This window comes from Amblyomma americanum, chromosome 1, assembly GCF_052857255.1.
Source record: "Amblyomma americanum isolate KBUSLIRL-KWMA chromosome 1, ASM5285725v1, whole genome shotgun sequence".
Taxonomy (NCBI): domain Eukaryota; kingdom Metazoa; phylum Arthropoda; class Arachnida; order Ixodida; family Ixodidae; genus Amblyomma; species Amblyomma americanum.
In genome coordinates this window covers 103,611,833-103,630,448 of record NC_135497.1, presented here as the reverse complement: position 1 = coordinate 103,630,448, position 18,616 = coordinate 103,611,833, and the positions used below count along the sequence as shown (strand labels likewise).

General features: G+C 46.1%; 1 protein-coding gene across 2 annotated transcripts in view; it reads right to left on the bottom strand.

Moving 5' to 3' along the window:
• Nucleotides 1-18,616, bottom strand: part of LOC144113379 (uncharacterized) — an 87,472-nt gene that overhangs the window by 26,734 nt on the left and 42,122 nt on the right. For both annotated transcript variants that reach the window (XM_077646427.1, XM_077646428.1), the window contains exons 7-9: nucleotides 15,518-15,673; nucleotides 9,318-9,473; nucleotides 2,645-2,896 (exon numbers count right to left, since the gene is read on the bottom strand). In XM_077646427.1, the coding sequence (XP_077502553.1) occupies nucleotides 2,645-2,896; nucleotides 9,318-9,473; nucleotides 15,518-15,673 (564 nt within the window). The remainder of the gene's footprint in view (nucleotides 1-2,644; nucleotides 2,897-9,317; nucleotides 9,474-15,517; nucleotides 15,674-18,616) is intronic.

The following is an 18,616-nucleotide window of genomic DNA, read 5'->3' as shown; positions in this document are numbered from 1 at the left end:
GGCGGAGAAGTCGGAGAATGCCACCTTTCTCCTGTATGCACCCTCCCATCCGTCGACTCTGAAACGAACTCGCTCCTCGCTTCGCGTCCGCACTCCCGGCAATCGTAGTATGCTGGCGCCATAATTTCGCAAATAACCCATACTGCTAGCACTGTGTGAAGGCTATGCCTTGTTGTTTTGCGCCACCCTTGTACCCAGACTGTTGGAACACCTCTTGATGTGTCACTACAGAAGCAAAAGCTGTGGAGACTGCTACATTCGCCACAAGGTAGTGCTTGTGGCACACAAACACAGCATATTGTGTTTCTACATGGCTCAATGAGATCGTAAGTAGATTTTTTTCTTATGGCCATTCAAGTCGTATCATTATTTTTGTTATTATGTTATTATCGTTATGGTTTGGTCAAATTTCTAGCAACACTGCATTAGCTATAAATGTTTGGCAGGGTGCGTTTGCTACATTAAGGTCAACTGCCGCAGCGCTTCTGTAACATGTACACAAACTTCCATGAAAGCCATGTTCGATATTCGAGAAGCTTCGCAATATCGAGATTCCCTACAAGGAGGGTCAACTATACATACAGGTTTAATAGCACTACATTGCCTATGTGCTGTAATCAGTCTTCTGTCCCTGTATAAAAGAGCCTGCGAATAGCTGCACACCCTGGAAAAGATGGCTTCAATAGTGCAGACTTGTTCCTTTGCGCCAGACATTCTGAATTTCGTTCTACTGCTCTGGTCAGAAAGGAATGCAATCCTTTGCATCAACTGTTCCCAGTTAATGGCGTGTAAAAGAAAAATCCAGCCAATTTTTGTTTTTTGCACTTGCTCTGAAGTTATGAAATGCCCTTGCTCACATGCAAAGCAGTCTTATGGGCTAGCAGGTTGAAGCGAAAATGACGATGATGACACGTTTTAAGGCGATAGCCTTTAATGGCTCATACTCGCGGTGACCGTCCGTCTGTTACATCACCCATGTGACCTTGTGATGTCACATGATCTTAAGGTCACGTAATCTATAATTTGGGTCAAAATTGCAAATCAGTGCGATGAGTCACAAACAGTTTTCACCTTCCTGCAGTTAAGAGATTATTAAGTGCCTCCCACGAATTTATGTTAGGTGTGGAACAACAGCGAAGTGCACTGTAACAAGACTAGATGGGCCAAACAAGCGATCTCCCCACTCTGCGAGTGGCCTCGTTGCTGTTGTGTGTTGTGTAGCTTTGGCAGTGGCCAGCTCTGGACTAACTCGTGGCATGAGGGCATTCAGTTCCTTTTTACGCGATAGTGTATACAGCTCATTTGGTTGGAAAGCCATCAGTGTAGTAGTAGTCGGCACCGCGTGTCGGAAATAATCGGGGGCGACGTAAAAATATCGTATCATGGTAATTTGTGGTTCTAGAGGCTGACGAGTGATTGCTGTGTGATAGGCGATGAAGTGTTAATTAAATCGTTCTAACTGATTAACTAAAGAAATAAAAAATGGAAAAATTGTTCAAAGGTGTAAAAATGCTAAGAATTAAAAGCCAATGCTTGACAATGCTAATTAAGAAAATTTAGAGTGTAATTGCTCAATTATTTCATTAAAGAATTGAAAAAGAAAAAGAAAATTACATTCAAAGATGTCAAACTGCTCCAAATGGAAAGCCTACCCCACTACGCTTTTGCGTCGATGCGGAGCATAAGTGTCTTTTCCAATCCAATTTTTTCTTCAAGTCTTTATGTAATGCTCCCGACTTTTTATTTTTCTATATCTTAGTTTTTAAAAAACACATTATTAATTATTATTGCAGAGAATAAAAGTTCCGACCACCACTGACAACAGGAATAAAAAAATGGTTGCCTGCTACAGATTCATCCAGTCCTTATATTGTAGCACAGGGGGTCTCCGATCCCTTGTCAGTACTGATGGGGAGGTCTGAGCACCCTCGAGAGCCCCCTGATTATAAGCACTGAATTAATCTACCAAACCAGTGAGCATGGTAGCACGTCCTCCGCCATTTTCTCACAGACATATTTTGCCAGCAGCACTAATGTAATTTTTTTACTGCGGAATTTCTAACGTCATGTGCACATTCTAAGCATTCAGTAAAAACTCTGATATGCGAGATAACTAGGTGTGAAATATGACACCACACAAAGTGCCAATTTACAATTCAGCACAACTCAGAGCTCACCTTGTACGTGGTAAAGGAAGTAGCTTGGCCCACTTAATTCCTAAGGTCTCACTCTCCTTCTACAACGAACAAAACTCACTAGATATTTCTTTGCTAGCAATGCACACAGAGCAACTCTATGCCAGGCTGTCCTCGTTACAAACTTGCAGTGTGCCCCCTTAATCTCACACCATCATTTTGTAAAACACTGTGAGACTTCACCACACCAACTGCCCAACCATATATCATGATCGCACTAAAAGCTTTTCACGTTCTTTCATCTTCCCCACAGAGTGACAAATTACAACAATTCAATCCAAATAAGTCCCTGCAGTCATCATTGTTGAATGGTTCAATGTGACCTTTTTCTTGTACTCACACTTACCATCTCCGCTTCATTTACAAATACCGTCACTCTCTTGAAACCTTGACAAAGCACTTTGTGCAAAACAAAAAACAGCTCCATGCAAGGAACAAACAGGACAAACCTTGCACAGCTTCAGCGCAACCTCCCTCTGCGTTGACGTGGTGATCATACGGCAGATACGCCGAAACACATCATACCGCCGGTCCATCGCCGAAGTCATGCCACGGCGGTCCCTCGCCACCTTGTCACCGGATGTCGCGTAGTACTTTTGCAGGTCAGCCACTGTGACTTCATCCTTCTCCATCAGCTGCTTGAGCCGCTTGTAGCGCAACAACACTGAGCCGGGTGTCCGCCAGGGCATATCTTTGGAGACCTGAACATACATGTATCACGCCAACTGGCCCACTGCAGCAGCGCAACGTGCCAACTATGCATAGATTTTAATGGCGCAAGGACGGCATAGCAAGACAACAGGCCGGCACCTTGGTAGTTAGTAATCAAATAGTGATTATTTTAGCTTATGCAAGAAAAAACTTGACCACGTACGTGTAGGCAAGCCCAAATCTAACAGCCCGACTTAAAACAAATGCTTCCATAGTACAAGTGAAACTAATGTGACCATTACGATCCACATATGGGCTATGTTACCGAGCATCAATAATAGCGAACACTTGTAGACATGGGACTTGGTTCTAGCAAGCAGACAGGAACCACAAACTTGTGGAGGATGGAGGAGCATTGAAAGTTCAACCGAAGAATCAAAACCTCATCGGGGGACAATTTCAACTTGATAAACTTGTCAAAAACGTCGGAAGCATAACAGACAGATGCCAACAAGCCCTGCCACTTGTGCACAACGCCACCGTAGCCTACTTCGATGGCAACGTATGGCTTGCCTGCAGATGGAAGCAACCTTGTGGCAAGCAAGGAATAGGCGCAATGTTTACACATGGGAAAACGCTAGCTGCACTTCGTCCGCCCAAACACAGGCCTGCAATTTTATGACAGAAGAGACGGCAACGCACCACGACCAAACAACGGGAAAATCATGTGAACCCCGCTTACTTTTTCACACATTGGCCCATATATGCACTGAGCAAGTAAGACTGCCAATCCAAGAGTCACCCATAAATTCGCCCCTGTAGGCAGAACAAGATGGGAGAAGTTCTCCAAAATAGCTGCCACCTGAACTGCTTCGTGCATCATCATCATCATCATCAAGCCTTACTACACCCACTGCAGGGCAAAGGCCTCTCCCATGTCTCTCCAATTAACCCTATCCTTTGCCAGCTGCATCCACCCTTTGCCTGCAAAATTCTTAATCTCATCCTCCCACTTAACCTTCTGCCGCCCCCTGCTACGCTTACTTTCTCTTGGAATCTACTCCGTTACCCTTAAGGACCAACGGTTATCTTGCCTTCGCATTACATGCCCTGCCCAAGTCCATTTCTTTCTCTTGATTTCAACTAGGATGTCATTAACCCGTGTTTGTTCCCTCACCCACTCTGCCCGCTTCCGGTCTCTTAACATTACACCTACCATTTTTCTTTCCATGGCTCGCTGCGTTGTCCTTAACTTAAGCTGAACTCTTTTCGTTAGCCTCCACGGTTCTGCCCCGTAGGTGAGTACCGGTAAGATTGAGCTGTTATACACTTTCCTCTTGAGAAAAATTGGTAAACTACCACTCATGATCTGTGAGAATTTGCCATATGCGCTCCACCCCATTCTTATCCTTCTAGTTATCTCCCTCTCATGATCCGGATCAGCTGTCACTACCTGCCCTAAGTAGACGTATTCCATCACAACTTCTAGGCTTCCAGCCGCGGCAGCGCACTTTGATGCAGGAAGAAGAATGCTAGAGGCCTGTGTCCTGTGAGATGTCAGGGCACGTTGAAGAACCACAGGTGGTCAGAATTATGTAGAGCCATCCACTACGATGTCCCTCATTGTCTTAGTCACTTTGGGACGCTAGTCTCCATAAACCAAATATGACATTTCACGCAAGATGAGCATGAGACCCGCTGGCTTAGCCCGACCCACAGAGCAAGATAGGCAGGAGTGCCGACTCCTCAGATAAGAGGAGATCACTTTTGCTACATCTCAGAAAGCTTGGTGGGGAAACTGTGAGATGGTGCTGGGACTTGGGCTCTGCACTCAGGGGAAAAATTTTCAGGGTAGCACAATCCACCTCTCCCCACATTCAGACTTGGAGGGTATATGGATGTCGCTGCCTGATGCTCCTAGCATGACAGTCACGTACGTGGTGCCCTGTGTATCTGCCTCTGATGTGTCGTTATTATAAATGACAAACTTCTGCGTAGTTGGTAGAGCCAGCTTCAATGACATCAGGAACAAATGCTCACAGGAAATTGCAAAAAATAATCTTTGTCACTCGTTTAAGCAGCACTTCACGCATGTTTGCAGGCCCCAAAGGTGAAATCAGGCTGAAAAGCCGCCATTCTATACGATTACCTGCAAGTTTTCGTATTCAGCCTTCTGGCAACATTTAGCCACAGTGGCCATGTTCCTCCTAAGTCCGGCCGTGTGGGGAAAAGGTACATGATGCTCTGAAAATTTTCATACTGGAGCTGCACAGAACTACCGCCGAGCCACCGCTACGGTGGTTCCGGGATCCATGGTAGAGACACTTCGTTCCCTTTATTTAACAAGCATGCGCATGCAGCGTAAGATTCATTGCAGTTGTCTGCTTCATGTCGCTGCAATAGCTGTGCTTACATGAATGTGACAAAATGCGACAGTAGCGCATCACGGGCAATGTGATGCACCAGCGTTTACATGAAGCGCATTATCTCTGGCGCGATGGTGGCAGCACACAGTGTCGCATGTCGAAGGCAAAGCAGTGCTGCCGGTGAAGCTGGTTTCCACTTCTTTTTGACACTTCCTGCCTGCCTTGTCAGCTGCTGTGGCGTTGAACTCCCGATTCTGTCATGTCCTTAAATGCAACACTGCATGCATACGTTGTGCTGCTTTGTCGGTGCTGACGAAGTTTCACGTCCCTCTTTTCACTATAGCTTGCATGCAGCATCCGTGGCGTCACCACCAGATAAGGTTAGCTTACTGCTAAGAATGTCTGCATGCAACAGTAGTAGCGGCAAGTTCGACCATAATAAACTGGGCTGTTATACAAGGTGAGAACATACAACTAACACTCACAGACCGACGAAGAAAATGCATTTTAAAACGCCCAAAGTCTTCGCTGGCTAAGCGTGCTCTTGGAGAAAAATACACCTGTGTAGCGCATCTTGTGGAGGGATCCGGTGCCACCATCGAAAGCACCATTTTATCACCGTTTTCTCTCCCGGAACTCGGGGAGCGCACCAGACTCGTAACAAATTCTCTTCTGACAATTCCTAATGCGCTGCAATCTTGTTTGCAAGCGGTGCAAAAGTCGACTTACTCGTCTCAATCCACCTGTCTGGCAAAATGATGTGGCGCGCTTTCCTAGTGTATCCTAGTGTATTATCGCTGTTTAGATGAATGCGATGCGCTAGAAACTTTATGCGATGCGATGTGCCAGTTGTGGAATTCATGTAAACACTGCTAATGATGCGTCACCGCATTTGTCATCTGCTCCTGCTTGCTTCATGTAGCTCACCTGTCACATTGCGCTGGATCCTACATGCGCACGCTCTTCATGCAGAAGTGTTTCGCGCCTGTTTTTTCAGTCTTTTCTCTTGCGTTCCAATGACGACCTTGTAGTGAGTATTAGTACTGCATCATGAAAATGGCAAGGTATATGCCAGATTTAATGGCCGATATCTGCACATGGGCTAACGGAGAGAGCGCACTGGAAGCTTTCAGAATAATTTCAGCCCCTGGAGTACTGTAATGTGCATTCATAGGTGAAAATTTCCTTTTGGGAATCTGCTGGTTTGTGTTCATTTTAGTTGGTCCCAATAGAAACCTTGCTGGTTTTGTGCTGGGCCTGCTGGTCCCAACAGCAACACTTGCTGGTTTCAGTTGATCCCAACTGAGAATCTGCTGGTTTTTAGCTGGTTGACATCGCACAGGACTCACATAATGTGCATTTTTAGGAACTTTATGCAACTCAACTTAGAAGCAGCAGCACCGGCGTCAAAGCGGCTCTTCACTGCCATGCGAACAACTTTCCTTCTTCATATCCTGGTACAGCCAACGACGAAACAGTTCATTGTCTACTCTCTATGTACGCAGCACCAGTATTCATATAATGCTGCACAGTAAGCGCTTCTCACATTTGTCGCGCCGTCTGTATACCGGCCCTCTTGTAGGTCTGTCGTCTGCGTGCCCCTCGAGCTATGTTCACAGGCCCAGTACACCCAGATGACAGTCCCAAAATTACAAGGGCAGTGCTCAGACAACCTGGCATCATGTGAGATGAGCCTGCTTCTTCCTTCATTGAACATGCATATTGAAGAGGGGGCTCCAATTTACGTAACATCATCAAGAGATGAAACTCAAATAAGAGAACTACCATATTTACACGATTGTAAGTCAACTCGAATGTAAGTCAACCTCCCCAAATCACATTTCCGAAAAATAAAAAAACTTCCGAGGTTGTTTAAGCTTGGCCTTGAATAGTTGAATGCGATAGCATTATCCAGCGGCCGTTGTTTATCGCCAGCCGCAATCGGCTGCTGCACGCGGGTGTGCCCGTGGGCACATTCCAAAACGAAAATGTATTAGTCACTGGACTACTCATCCACACTTGCGCCATTGTCCTCACTAGCACTGCCGTTGTGATCGCTACTGTGGTCCCACAGCACGTCGTTCTGATGTTGTCGTGCAGTGAAATCCTGCACTTCGCAAACAGCCACATCCTGACATCGCGTGGAACAGCTGAAAATTTTCCTCGCTGCGGCTGCCACACCTCTACATCCATTGCGAACGTCGAACTTGTGGCCTGGCGTGCGGCTGTTCGTTTCTTCGGTGTAAAAAATGGCAGCAATCTTGAATGTAGCCATGAATGAGCGCCGGTCGCTTGCCGGACCTGGAACACAAATGATGACTGACGAAGCCCTACATCAAAAACTTGTGAAACGCGGCCAGCTGTAGTCAAATGCATCAGAGCCAAAAAGAAACTACGTGTGAATGGCGTCGGGTCTTCCAGTCGACTTCTGACACTCCCTGGCGCTGCTGCCATTCCGAGTAGGGGTGTCGGCCTCGATTGGAACAGCGGCCCTTCCATCAACTACCAACGCTCCCTCGAAAGCCGAGCGCACATAAGAAAACTTGTTTTGGGTGCTTGAGCTTCCCTTAGAACGCGATCGCATTATCGGGCCGCCACCGTTTATCAGCAACCGCAGTCAGCAGCCACGTGTGAGGTGCCAGTTTGGTGCTTATCGATAGCCGTCATTGGCTGCTGCCCGCAGGCCCGGGGAGGGGATGACAGTTCTGTGCATTGGCATAGCAGCTGCTCAAGGCCACCATCAAGAGCGATGCGATGCAGCCACGCAGCAAAAATGCAACCACGCTCTAGCATGCGTGACATCTCATTTGTCTCACCTTTACTTATAGTGCAGTGTTTTCATTTCGACTGTAAGTCGACCCCCCACTTAAGATTTCCAATTTAAAAAAAAAATAGGTCAACTTACAATCGTGTAAATATGGTAATATACAGACACATAAAACCATGTAAGCTCCTCGAGGGGAAACGGAAGCGAGTTTGATTAACACTTCTAAGCAACATTCTTTGGACCTTCCAAGCAGAATTAGCCTGCAATAGTACTGAGCTTCTCACTGCTAAGATCATCTCATTTTAGTGTTTGTGTTTCAACTGTTTTGCTCGCATTCTATTTGACACTGATGATACATCAGCAGATCCATCAATGCAAAATCGGTTGTGTATGCACAACGATAAGCCTGATTCCCCCTGTGCATTTCCCGGCTAGCACAAGCTACTGCTACTATATATGGGAGCATAGACAGGAACACTAGCTATTTCTAGAGCCACCAGAAGCTTTGCTAGAGTACCGCACTCTTCCTCACCATGCCTGCTGATCAGAAGGGTATATGTGGCAGCAGCTGCCAAGTGTATCCAGTACAAAAGTCATCTTTGTGGTGCTAAGTTTATGTGCCCTCTTAAATGTAATCATTTCCAGTGATAATTTAAAATGCTGTCCAGTTGTCACAGCTCAAACTGGCGATATCATGAACCAACACTTACAATTAAGGAACAGGAAACGAGAATTGCTGCAACTGGTGCACTTATGCAGGCTCCAGAGGACAGTCCAGAGCTGTTGGAAGGGTGCTGCTCCATGCAATTGACCTGCTATGGTTCGTTTCACTCTTTCTGGCAACACTCCATGGGCTGTAGTAGCCAACCTTCCAAGCCCTGGTGGCACGAGGCATACGAGCACGATACTCTGGAAATTTTAGGAGTAACTATTTCTACAAGGACGATAGTGAGCACAGGAAGGCATGCACAAAGCCACGCTGATAAGCAAAGGGGAGTGGAAAGAGAGTACAGCGCAAAGTTGAGCCCCGGTCACGTGCTGGGCGTTTGTGTAGCAAAATCGCTCCTGCTGAGTGCATGCACTGCCACGTGTAAGGGTCGGTGTTCCAGTCTACCTCACTCCATGGCACGGCCGGAGCACACAGCACAAGTGAATGAAACACACATTCGGGGCAAGTGTTCTCCACCAGATTTAGACACTCCGTTTTTTAGAGGGCAGACCGTTCCTGGCTTGCAGTTAGGATTCACGAGCAAGGTTGAATAATCCTTGCTGCTCCAGTGGCTTTTCTGGCTCTACTGTGCACCTGCAGTATCATGCCCCTGCCCCAGCATCACTCACCGCAGACCAGCATCCCTGTCCGTGCTTGTCCACCAGCTCCACCAGGGTCTGGTCCTCGCAGGGAGTGTATGGGCCCGAGACGACTTGGTATTCAAAGAAGTTGAGGAAGTGCTCCCGGCACTGATTGTTTGTCCGGCTCGGCAGGAGGGTGGCCACCTAGGGACAGAATTACAACACCAAGATGGCACAGACAGTTCTGTCCACTGCGATGGTAGCACAAACTTCCACCTCCCCATCATCCTGGGGTCACGTAATGTAGCCTAACTATTTTTCCAACTACAACGTAAGGCGAGGAAAGGAGAGGGGGAGTGTAAAAACACAGTGGACTCCCATTAAAACAAACTCAGTTAAGACCAAGTTCCAGATATAAAACCTAAGAACATTAGGTTGGTTTCTCATGGGCTCAGTGTAAAAAAAAAAATTCTCTTATGGCTAAATCTTCGCATATTGTTTGGTTAAAACAAACTAACGCAGCGACTAAAAATGAAACGGCACTAGCGGAGCACCTGCAAGGCATTCTCAAAGCAAGAATTGATTAAAAAAAAATGAAATAGCTTGCCCGCAAAAACACTCAAAGGCACGGGGAAGCTCTGTTGCGGTGATATGTTCATGTATAGTGGGGCATTTTCTTCTGTGGGGATGTGTGGGGCAGCAACATGCAAGATCTCGGCTTGATGCACGCGTCGATTGCTGCGTGTTGCCTCTGCCAAACGAAAAGGCATCTAGTACGTGCGGAGTGCACTTGCTACCTTACTTTAGGCTTATCGGGATGCAAAGCTGACCAAAACGTGCTACGAGATTATGGCAGAAATGAGATCTTGCCTCATATTGTAACAATGGGTGCTGCAGTGTTGAAGAAACAAGGATTTATAATTTTATTTTGCACTACAAATTAAATAAAACAACTTGTGGCACCATATCCAGCTGTGAAATTTCGTCATTAGCATATCCCAACACATGACCACATTTTGGTAAACTATCACTGATTTTTATTACATGCGTAGTATTTCTTATTGCGACCAAAGCAGAAGCCCCAGTCAAAAAATCTGTCCGTTCGTCTGTCTCAAGCCTCAGTTGGAATGTGGCAAGCTGGAGAGAGGGAAATCCCCTCTCATTTTCAGAGTACAGGGGAGCAAGAGGAAACCAAATGAAACCAAACCGCAGACAGCAAGTTTACTGTTGCGCAAAAAAAAAAGAAAAACTGAGTGGTTATTGAAATTGAGCTTCGTTCCCTGTAAACAGTTGGATAGGAGCCCAAATTTTATTTGCAGGGTGTCGCATCCGGGGACGTTGCATGCCGTAACCAAAAATTTCCTTACATAAATCTAAACTTCCCAACTTGGAGCAATTTTTTCCTGCAGGAGAGAGAGTGTGTATTGTGTGTGTTTTATGGTGCATAAGCAGCTCTGGCTATCATGCACCAAACACAGGGTTAGTAGGATCTCACTGTTGGGCAGGCGGACAACTAGTTCATAAAAAAATTACAATTTGCTGATGAGGAAATATCCCTCTTTTACAAATCTAACTACTCGTGATAAGTTTACTATTGCATTCTCTCCTAAAAGCAAGCTGGGGTGGAAAGGGACGTGTTTATAGTAAAATATTGAGAAATGCTTTTTTCATATTTTATAAGTTTCCTGCAATGAAAACAAAGTATGGTTTACTGTGACCACTTCGCCACATCCAGAAAGGGGATTTCCTTGTTTAATTAGTATGAAGATATGTGTTAGATGCCTATGTCCAATGCAAAGGGACACAAGATAACTCCAATAAGGTGTTCTTGGTGTTGGCACGACTTCCATTCACCAAGGATCGGATTCACCAGCTGCAGTTTGTTGTTGATTTCATCATTCCATGCAGACTGCCAGTCCGAAAAATCCCCACATTTATGCCCGAAATATCTTATAAAATTCTTTCCAACAATTCCTGCTGTTCGTCGCTTTTAATTTAAAGAGCAGGAATTTGTAAAACATTGCTCATTGCAAGCGAGTTATTTTCTTGTGTTTTCTCAGCTGTGTACTTCATGCAAGAGCCACCCAAGAGATAAGTTAGCCACCATCATTGCCCGAGGCTGTACGTGTTAAAGGAAAAGGCAGGGCAGAATCTGATGAGAAAGTAGAACGCATATAATGAAAGGTCAAATGAAAAGCGGGATCAAAAGAAAACCAGAATAAAAATTACATTCAATGAGAACGTATTTTTTGATGGAAACAAGAAAAAAAAGCACATAGTAAATAAACTTGCATCTCGTACGTGACTTTTATACCTAGGCAACCACCAGCTCAACGTGACTACTGCAACTGCACCGAAATTAGCATATCTGTTGCATGTATCGACAATTAAACTTCTGGAAAAACTAGAAAAACATAGAGTTGGGGGTGAAGTTTCGTATGTAGGTTGGCTAACGGAAGTTCAAGCCGCCAACATGCAAATAAGCTGGCTGGCACAGAGTATGGCTCATTGCTGCACAGCAGCATGCAATGAGGAAAGCGTCCCCGGAGACACCCTGAGCCCAAAGACAAACGAAAGACACGATCATAGGAGAGCACGAGAGAAGGTGCAGGATGGAACCACGCCTTCTTTATTGTTTTTTCTAATTCTAATAATGCTCGGCAGAAAGCCTCAACATCATCAGTAACATCAATGTCGTACATTAAAAGCAGTTTTTATCTAACAACGGAGGACCAATAGTGCGAACGCACCATAGGTAAGGCAACGGCAATGTGAGGCTCAGTGCCACAGTCGTGTGGGTCTTACCCAGAAACGTTTATTGCGGCTCTTTTGGGAAAAAAAATATACGCGTGGGAAACAGCTCAGTAGCAGTAGTGGCAATCATTGTATTCTGAGAAGGCACGATGTTAGTGGTATGAGCAAAGGCTGTCAACGGCTTCTCAACTGTGGCTTTGGCTCCCTTTCTGAGCTAAAACTACTATAAATCTCACTCACCACATAGTAATAGCGAAAACACTACTTAACACAGTCTCAACCAAGAATCTTATATGAAGCCTTGGAAGTAACTTGGGTAAGCTTGAGGGGGACCTTGGCCAAATATAGCATAGCAACAGCCCATGCAGAAATAAAACAAATATTGCCACGAATGGGTTTTAAGCCACCATCGCGTGAACAGAGCAGCTTTGCTGGCCACTGAGCGAGGGCACCATGATATTGCCACAGCTAATCATGCTTTGCGTTGAACTGCAACACACTCTCAAGCTGTGTATTGCGTATGGCATTGTATTCCTTAACTTCTATCTGCAGCCCATACAGATCAGAGCAGCTTAACCTGATTCTAATATCGTCGCCCGGTGTGCAAACAACCAAGCAAAGCACAAAGACAACCAAGCTAAACACGTGCTTTTACACACCTACTCAATTTAACTAAGTTAAAACCTTGCCAACTTTTTAGTATAATGTCCATTTTAGTTTCCACACCCAAAGCTGTTATGGCACTGTCATGTATGGCTTGTCCAAGAAAGCTTTAGTTGACCATATTTGCTGCTCCATCAAAGAAATTCAAAACACTGCGGTGCCATCTAGTTACAACAGCTAAAGCGCATGGTAGACAATGCAATGGCATCATTGTTTTCCATTGAAGGTCACACTGGAGAGAGTGTTAGCTATAACATGACATGACAAACACTCCTGAAATTTTTGAAAACAGTGTGCACTTAAAACCAATACAGTCAACGACCGATTTTTCGGACTCTCTAGGGACCGCGAAAACGACCGAAAAGTCAGGCAGTCCAGAAAATCAAATTTCACCGAAAAAATCGCGGACTTATTACCAATATGCCGAAGGAAGGCGTCAGTTGTATTGCTCATATTCTAAACCTCCTCATGACTAAATTTCGCCCCGCGACATGTGTACGGACGAGGACAGCGACCGCTTTCATGAGCGCGGCCTGGCTGTGCTGCCCGCGGCATGTCGCCGAAGAATGCAGGGGTTGGGATAAAGTCTAAATTGGGAAGCAAACACGCGACTGCGGGAACTGCCTTGCACCTGCAGTACGATGAACCTGGAACGAGAACGCAAAGAGGGCAAAACAATAAGAACCGAGAAACAGCCGAAGCTAGCGCTCCATCGGCGTTGGCCTTCGTCATTAGCCCTAGCGAGTAGAGCCGAAATTGGCATCGTATCCGGCGATATGCGCTCTGCGGTGGCGTCTTGCCTGTCGTCGAAACGGCAGTTGTTTACGGTTTTACGATAGAAAAGTCAGGGTTGCGGTGCGTTTTGCTGCGGGTACGCTGACCTCGCTTTGAGATGCACCACCATTTCCTCCTGCGCTCGCCGTTTCCGTGGAGCCGTACGTCTCCCAGGCGCTTCGCTGCTACCTCTTTCCGTATCCAGGACAAAAGACTCGGCACAGATGAGTCCCGCAAACTCTGACTACAATCAAGAACAGTACGAATTCAAAACCATGCGGGCGCAATGTACAAACTCGCGCAGAATTTCCGCATCTGATGTTAAAAGCTTCCTTTAAGCTTGAATTTAGTTTTGTTTGATCAAGTTTTCGATCTCTCCTCCAGTTTGAATTAATGAGGTTCCACTGTACGCATTACCATATTTACTCGCGGTGTGAGTCCATTCGCATATTGAACCGCCCCACTTTTGTCGGTCAGAATTTACTTTTTTTTTTTCAGTCTTTAGCTTTTCGTAGCTGGTTCCTCAGTTTTCGCGCGGTCCGCAGCGCAGACCTTGGCAGCACACCAAAATGCTCCTGGCCGCTGATAATATCACTTGTTTATCTTTTCAATGCTGCCCGCCGCCGACAACACCACCACTTGTTTATTTTTTGAGGAGAGCTACTGTCAGAGGGGTGGCAGAGGGGAGGGGGAGAGCGCGGCACGCTCAGCGAACTTGGCAGAGCGCCAAGGCAGAGTCATTCGTATTATGCACTCGTCACCATCCTGTGTTTTTTCTTTAACCTCGCTCAAAAAACGCGTGCCTGACCTTCAGGACCGGTGTTCGGCATGTTCACGTTATCTCGATGACGCGAATGGCCGGCGCCGTGGGCTACCACTAAATTGCCGGATCGCGTCAAAGTGAACGATGCTTAATAGCAGCGGCACGAACACAAACCCGTCTGACCGCGCGCATTTGTTGATGGTGGAAGGACGGACGGAGGGACCGACCGACGGAGGTACGATATGACATATCGACCCTTCGAAAAAAATCTGTTAAAACTTTTTTTCCTGCGTAATGAACCCTCCTCCCAAACTGATGTCAACTTTTCTGGAAGAAATGTGGGTTCAATACGCGAGTAAATACGGTATATGGCAGCTTGGGTATTGGCAGCGAGTGCGAACAAGATATCGAGCAGTCAGTTCCGGTGTGTCCAAAATTTCAAGCGCTCTTACACATTGGCTCTATGGGCCATGTCGCGGTGCCGCGAAAAAGTCCGAATAATCAAGGATGACCGAATAATCAGGTGTCCGAATTTTCGGTCGTCGACTGTAATTAATATTTTATCGAGATGTGGCCACATTGTAGAATACACTGATAGTGGTGGGTTTCACAGCAAGATGGCTTTTTATTGATTTTAAATGACCAAATTAAAATTATATATACTTTTAAAATATATATACTTTGATATTGCAGTGCTCAATTCTTACAATACGAAGCACAATTTTTTCATTTCCACCATGATCTCATAACATGTTTCGGTCAGTAGTCAGTCCCTTTACAAGCGCAATGCAACAGCGTCAGATTTCACATCTGTTGCAGCTTCTGTTGCAATTTGTGTGCACCTTTGCATCAGTTTCTTTGCAGCTGTCGGCACATCAAACACCATACTTGGACAGCTAGCTGCAGAAGCAGATATCCACTATGCTGTGACAGTGCCAACATTTGCATAGATCACACTGTTTTTTTGATTTCGATTCTGTATCTTGGTTACTGTCTAGAAGCCAGGTTTCTCACAACCCAGTAATCAGATTGTGACGACGTCACAAGGTCGCATGACCTCTCTCAACCAACCATAAATTTAATTTCCCCCTGCCACAGTGGGAAGGCTGCGATGACGTCGCAAGCTATCATGGCATCTCTCAACCAATAAGGGCAGACTGTGCTGGCGTCGCAAGGGCACATCACCTCGCTTGACCGATCAGCGAATTCTGTGACACCGGACGTTGGTGGGGTTTAGGTTGGATGACAACTCTAATGCTCTCGCGTTAACAAAAGCGCAACAAATAAGTCCTGCCTTGCTCCAGTTATCACATCCATACAGCTTGACGGCCACAAGGAGCATCATGTCTTCTTCCGCCGCCCAGTGACCGTGCAGCACCTGCGGGTCCAGAGACCGCTGGTAGCGGTTCATCAGCTGCTTCTTGGACCGCCAATTCATGATGTGCGCCACCTGCAGAAAGTCAGCAGCACGAATCAATTGGAGCGAAGAAAGAGTATCTCCGTGGCGAAGGTTCAGTGACTACACACAATAGTCAGACATTTAAATGCAGTGCACATGACAACCACATACAAAGACTACAAAAGCTGCCGCAAACCATTATATTCAACGAAAATCGTCGTGGCACAACAGGCTGCACACTTGAGAAATGGAAGGAATTTATTACATGAATCTTTGCACAACAATCCACTCAATAGTTTGAAGCACCTTTGGAACACCTATGCAGTTTTCGCATTCGCCAACAATCCAAGCTCTCAATCCTTAGCTGCTCCAATAAAATTTCCGGGATTAATGTGAGTCGTTCTTTCTGCCACTTCAAACGACAAGATACCATCGCCCAATGTTAATTGCAAGCCCCTGCTGTTTGAACAGTGAAAAATGCTGCTGATTTTTGAATTACAATGAAACATACTGTCAGCCAATTGCTGTAATACTGAAAGACATGCACAATGGATATAGCAGAAGGAGTTTACAGGAAGACTCGTACAAGAGTTCAGAGGAAGTGCAGTTTTGAGCATATTTGCCCAATTTTTTTTTATTCCAGCTGATTTTCATGGGCTTAGTCAAGCTTCTAGTCAGTATTTTAATTTTACTGGCTGATTGTACATTCTACTCATAAAGGTTCAGCTCTGCATTTCAGTCAGAGCCTCCGTTTATGCAATTTATTATGACAGTGTCTGTAGTAAGATAAAACTTAAAAATGCAGCAGAACCACGTTCGGCGGTGTCCTGTAATACTTCGCTAGCCAATCACAACGGTAAATCAGCTGCTTAATGTTTAACTTCATTCAACATGCCAGGTATCAACATTCTTGAGCTTATAATTTTCTTTCTTGTGATTAACTTCTTTTTTAGGTAACAATTAAGAGAAGCTTAAACGGACTACTTTTTTTGATGTGGAGGAATTCTAGCTGCATTCGACTCAGTGCTGGTTCACGGCACCAATTCTGAAAAAGTGCCACTGATGCCAGTGCAGTGCAGAACCAGTTCAGTGGTGCAGGTGCAGTGCGTCAGCAGCGCCACACCTCATAGATACGACAATTTTCAATCGATCTAGTGCAGGCAAGTTTTGTCGTCTGCTCGCCGTGGAGGTGTTCAGTTCTCTCATGTGTTTTTTGTGTGCGGTCGCTTTCGTGCCCAACGACATTTGAGTCGGCCATGGATTTGGCCAAGGTCGAAGACGACATCGCAGAGTTTCTTCTTATGGAGTAGTTCTGCCCTTCCCAAAGTGCATATGAGGAAACAGACTTCGTGCTGTCTTTTGCCGCAACTCGCTTGCACCGACGGCAGTCGAATTCCGAAGTGCTATAAAAACGTGGTTGCAAGCTACTTCAATTATGAATTCATGAGGCTCTTCAGACACTTAGAGACGTTCGTAGAACTTTGAGCGCTCTTCAAGGCCCCTGCATATTTTCCGACGCCTAGGGGAGGGCACCCGGAAATCACCGCCGAGAACCTGCCTCGCTCATTTAGACCTTCATAAACAGTGAAAAAAAAACAGCTTGGCAGCACCAGAGGGCTTCCTCGCTGCTTTGCACGTGCCCCGGCGTGCCTGTAGCCGCAGCAGAATGGCCAGACAGCAGCGAATCAGCATCTGCAGCCTGCATGCTTAGCACAGCAGGCACAGGTACTGGTGCCGGTTGTAGCAAAACACGCTTGGATTTTCCCTGCCCGCAGTTTGCCAACAGCCAACACACCGTTGTTGCGCCGTAAGTTTCTCGTGCACTCGCACACGCACTGACGGCCTGTCACAATTAACAAAGCAGCTACAGCACAAAACACAGAAGGTTGCCTGCTGTGGCATAGGTTTCAGCGCAATTTTCTCGCACAATGACATCGAATCCGTCGATGACAGCGAGAACATCACTCAATTCACGTTCAATATTTACGAGCTAACATGCGTCGTCCGCTGAAAGTTGTCAGCACGCGCACAACTTCTTCGCATGGCGGCTGGCGCCGTGGTTCCTTGCACCAAAGCGGCACCAAGGCTGCACCCGAAGCAATCGCGGACGGTGGTTCAGAGAGCGCAATGAATCGAGGGCTTTGGAGCAGTGCACCATGAACCAGTGCAGGCGGTGCAGTGAACCACAAGTGAATCGAATGCAGCTTCTGTGCGGCAGTCCTGAATGTGCGCAGAGTTTCACTACAGACTTAAGCTGCATCTGACTAAAGAGTATTTTCTTAAAGCATCCCGACTAAAAGTTAAATCCACTGTCCAACACTAGCTGATGCCCACTTTCCAAGACTATACGACACTGCTCAGCCATCTAGTGTGCCGAGCAACTCTCATGCCACACAACAGCCATAAGAAAAGCCTTATATTAAAGCTAAGAGTAGCTGTTCATGTGTTATATGCCCTCCAAAAATGCGAATTTATCACTGCAAAAAAGCAGAGCTAAGCTCTTCACCTCTTGCAAATATTCAGGAAGCAAAAACTGGAGGGGACATTCAAGGTCTGCCTTGAGGATATGACCTGATAGGTTTAATGGGTTTAATGGCCATGTATGCGGAATTGGTCATTTCCTACTTTACATTCATAGATCCAAAGGAGACTTCATACCATTTTTTTGCACAGTGGTGCCACAGTTAAACAATGCACCACTGCAGGCCCTGCGATGGCAAGTACTGCCACCTGTGGGACTTGTGGAACCCAGTTTGCTCTTCCCGAGCAAGCTCTCGCCGCTAATTGTTAACTGCCACTCACCACAGTAGGCAGGTTGTGATGACGCTACAAAGTCACGTGGCCCACCTCGGTTGCTTCTCTACGGATTTTTCATGCATTTTTTACTCACGATGAAAGACACTGACACCGACAACGAACGCCGACACCAATGCCTGCTTTTCTGCGAAATAGGCCCCTTAATGCTATCGCGCTATTATGCTAGTGTTTCACCTC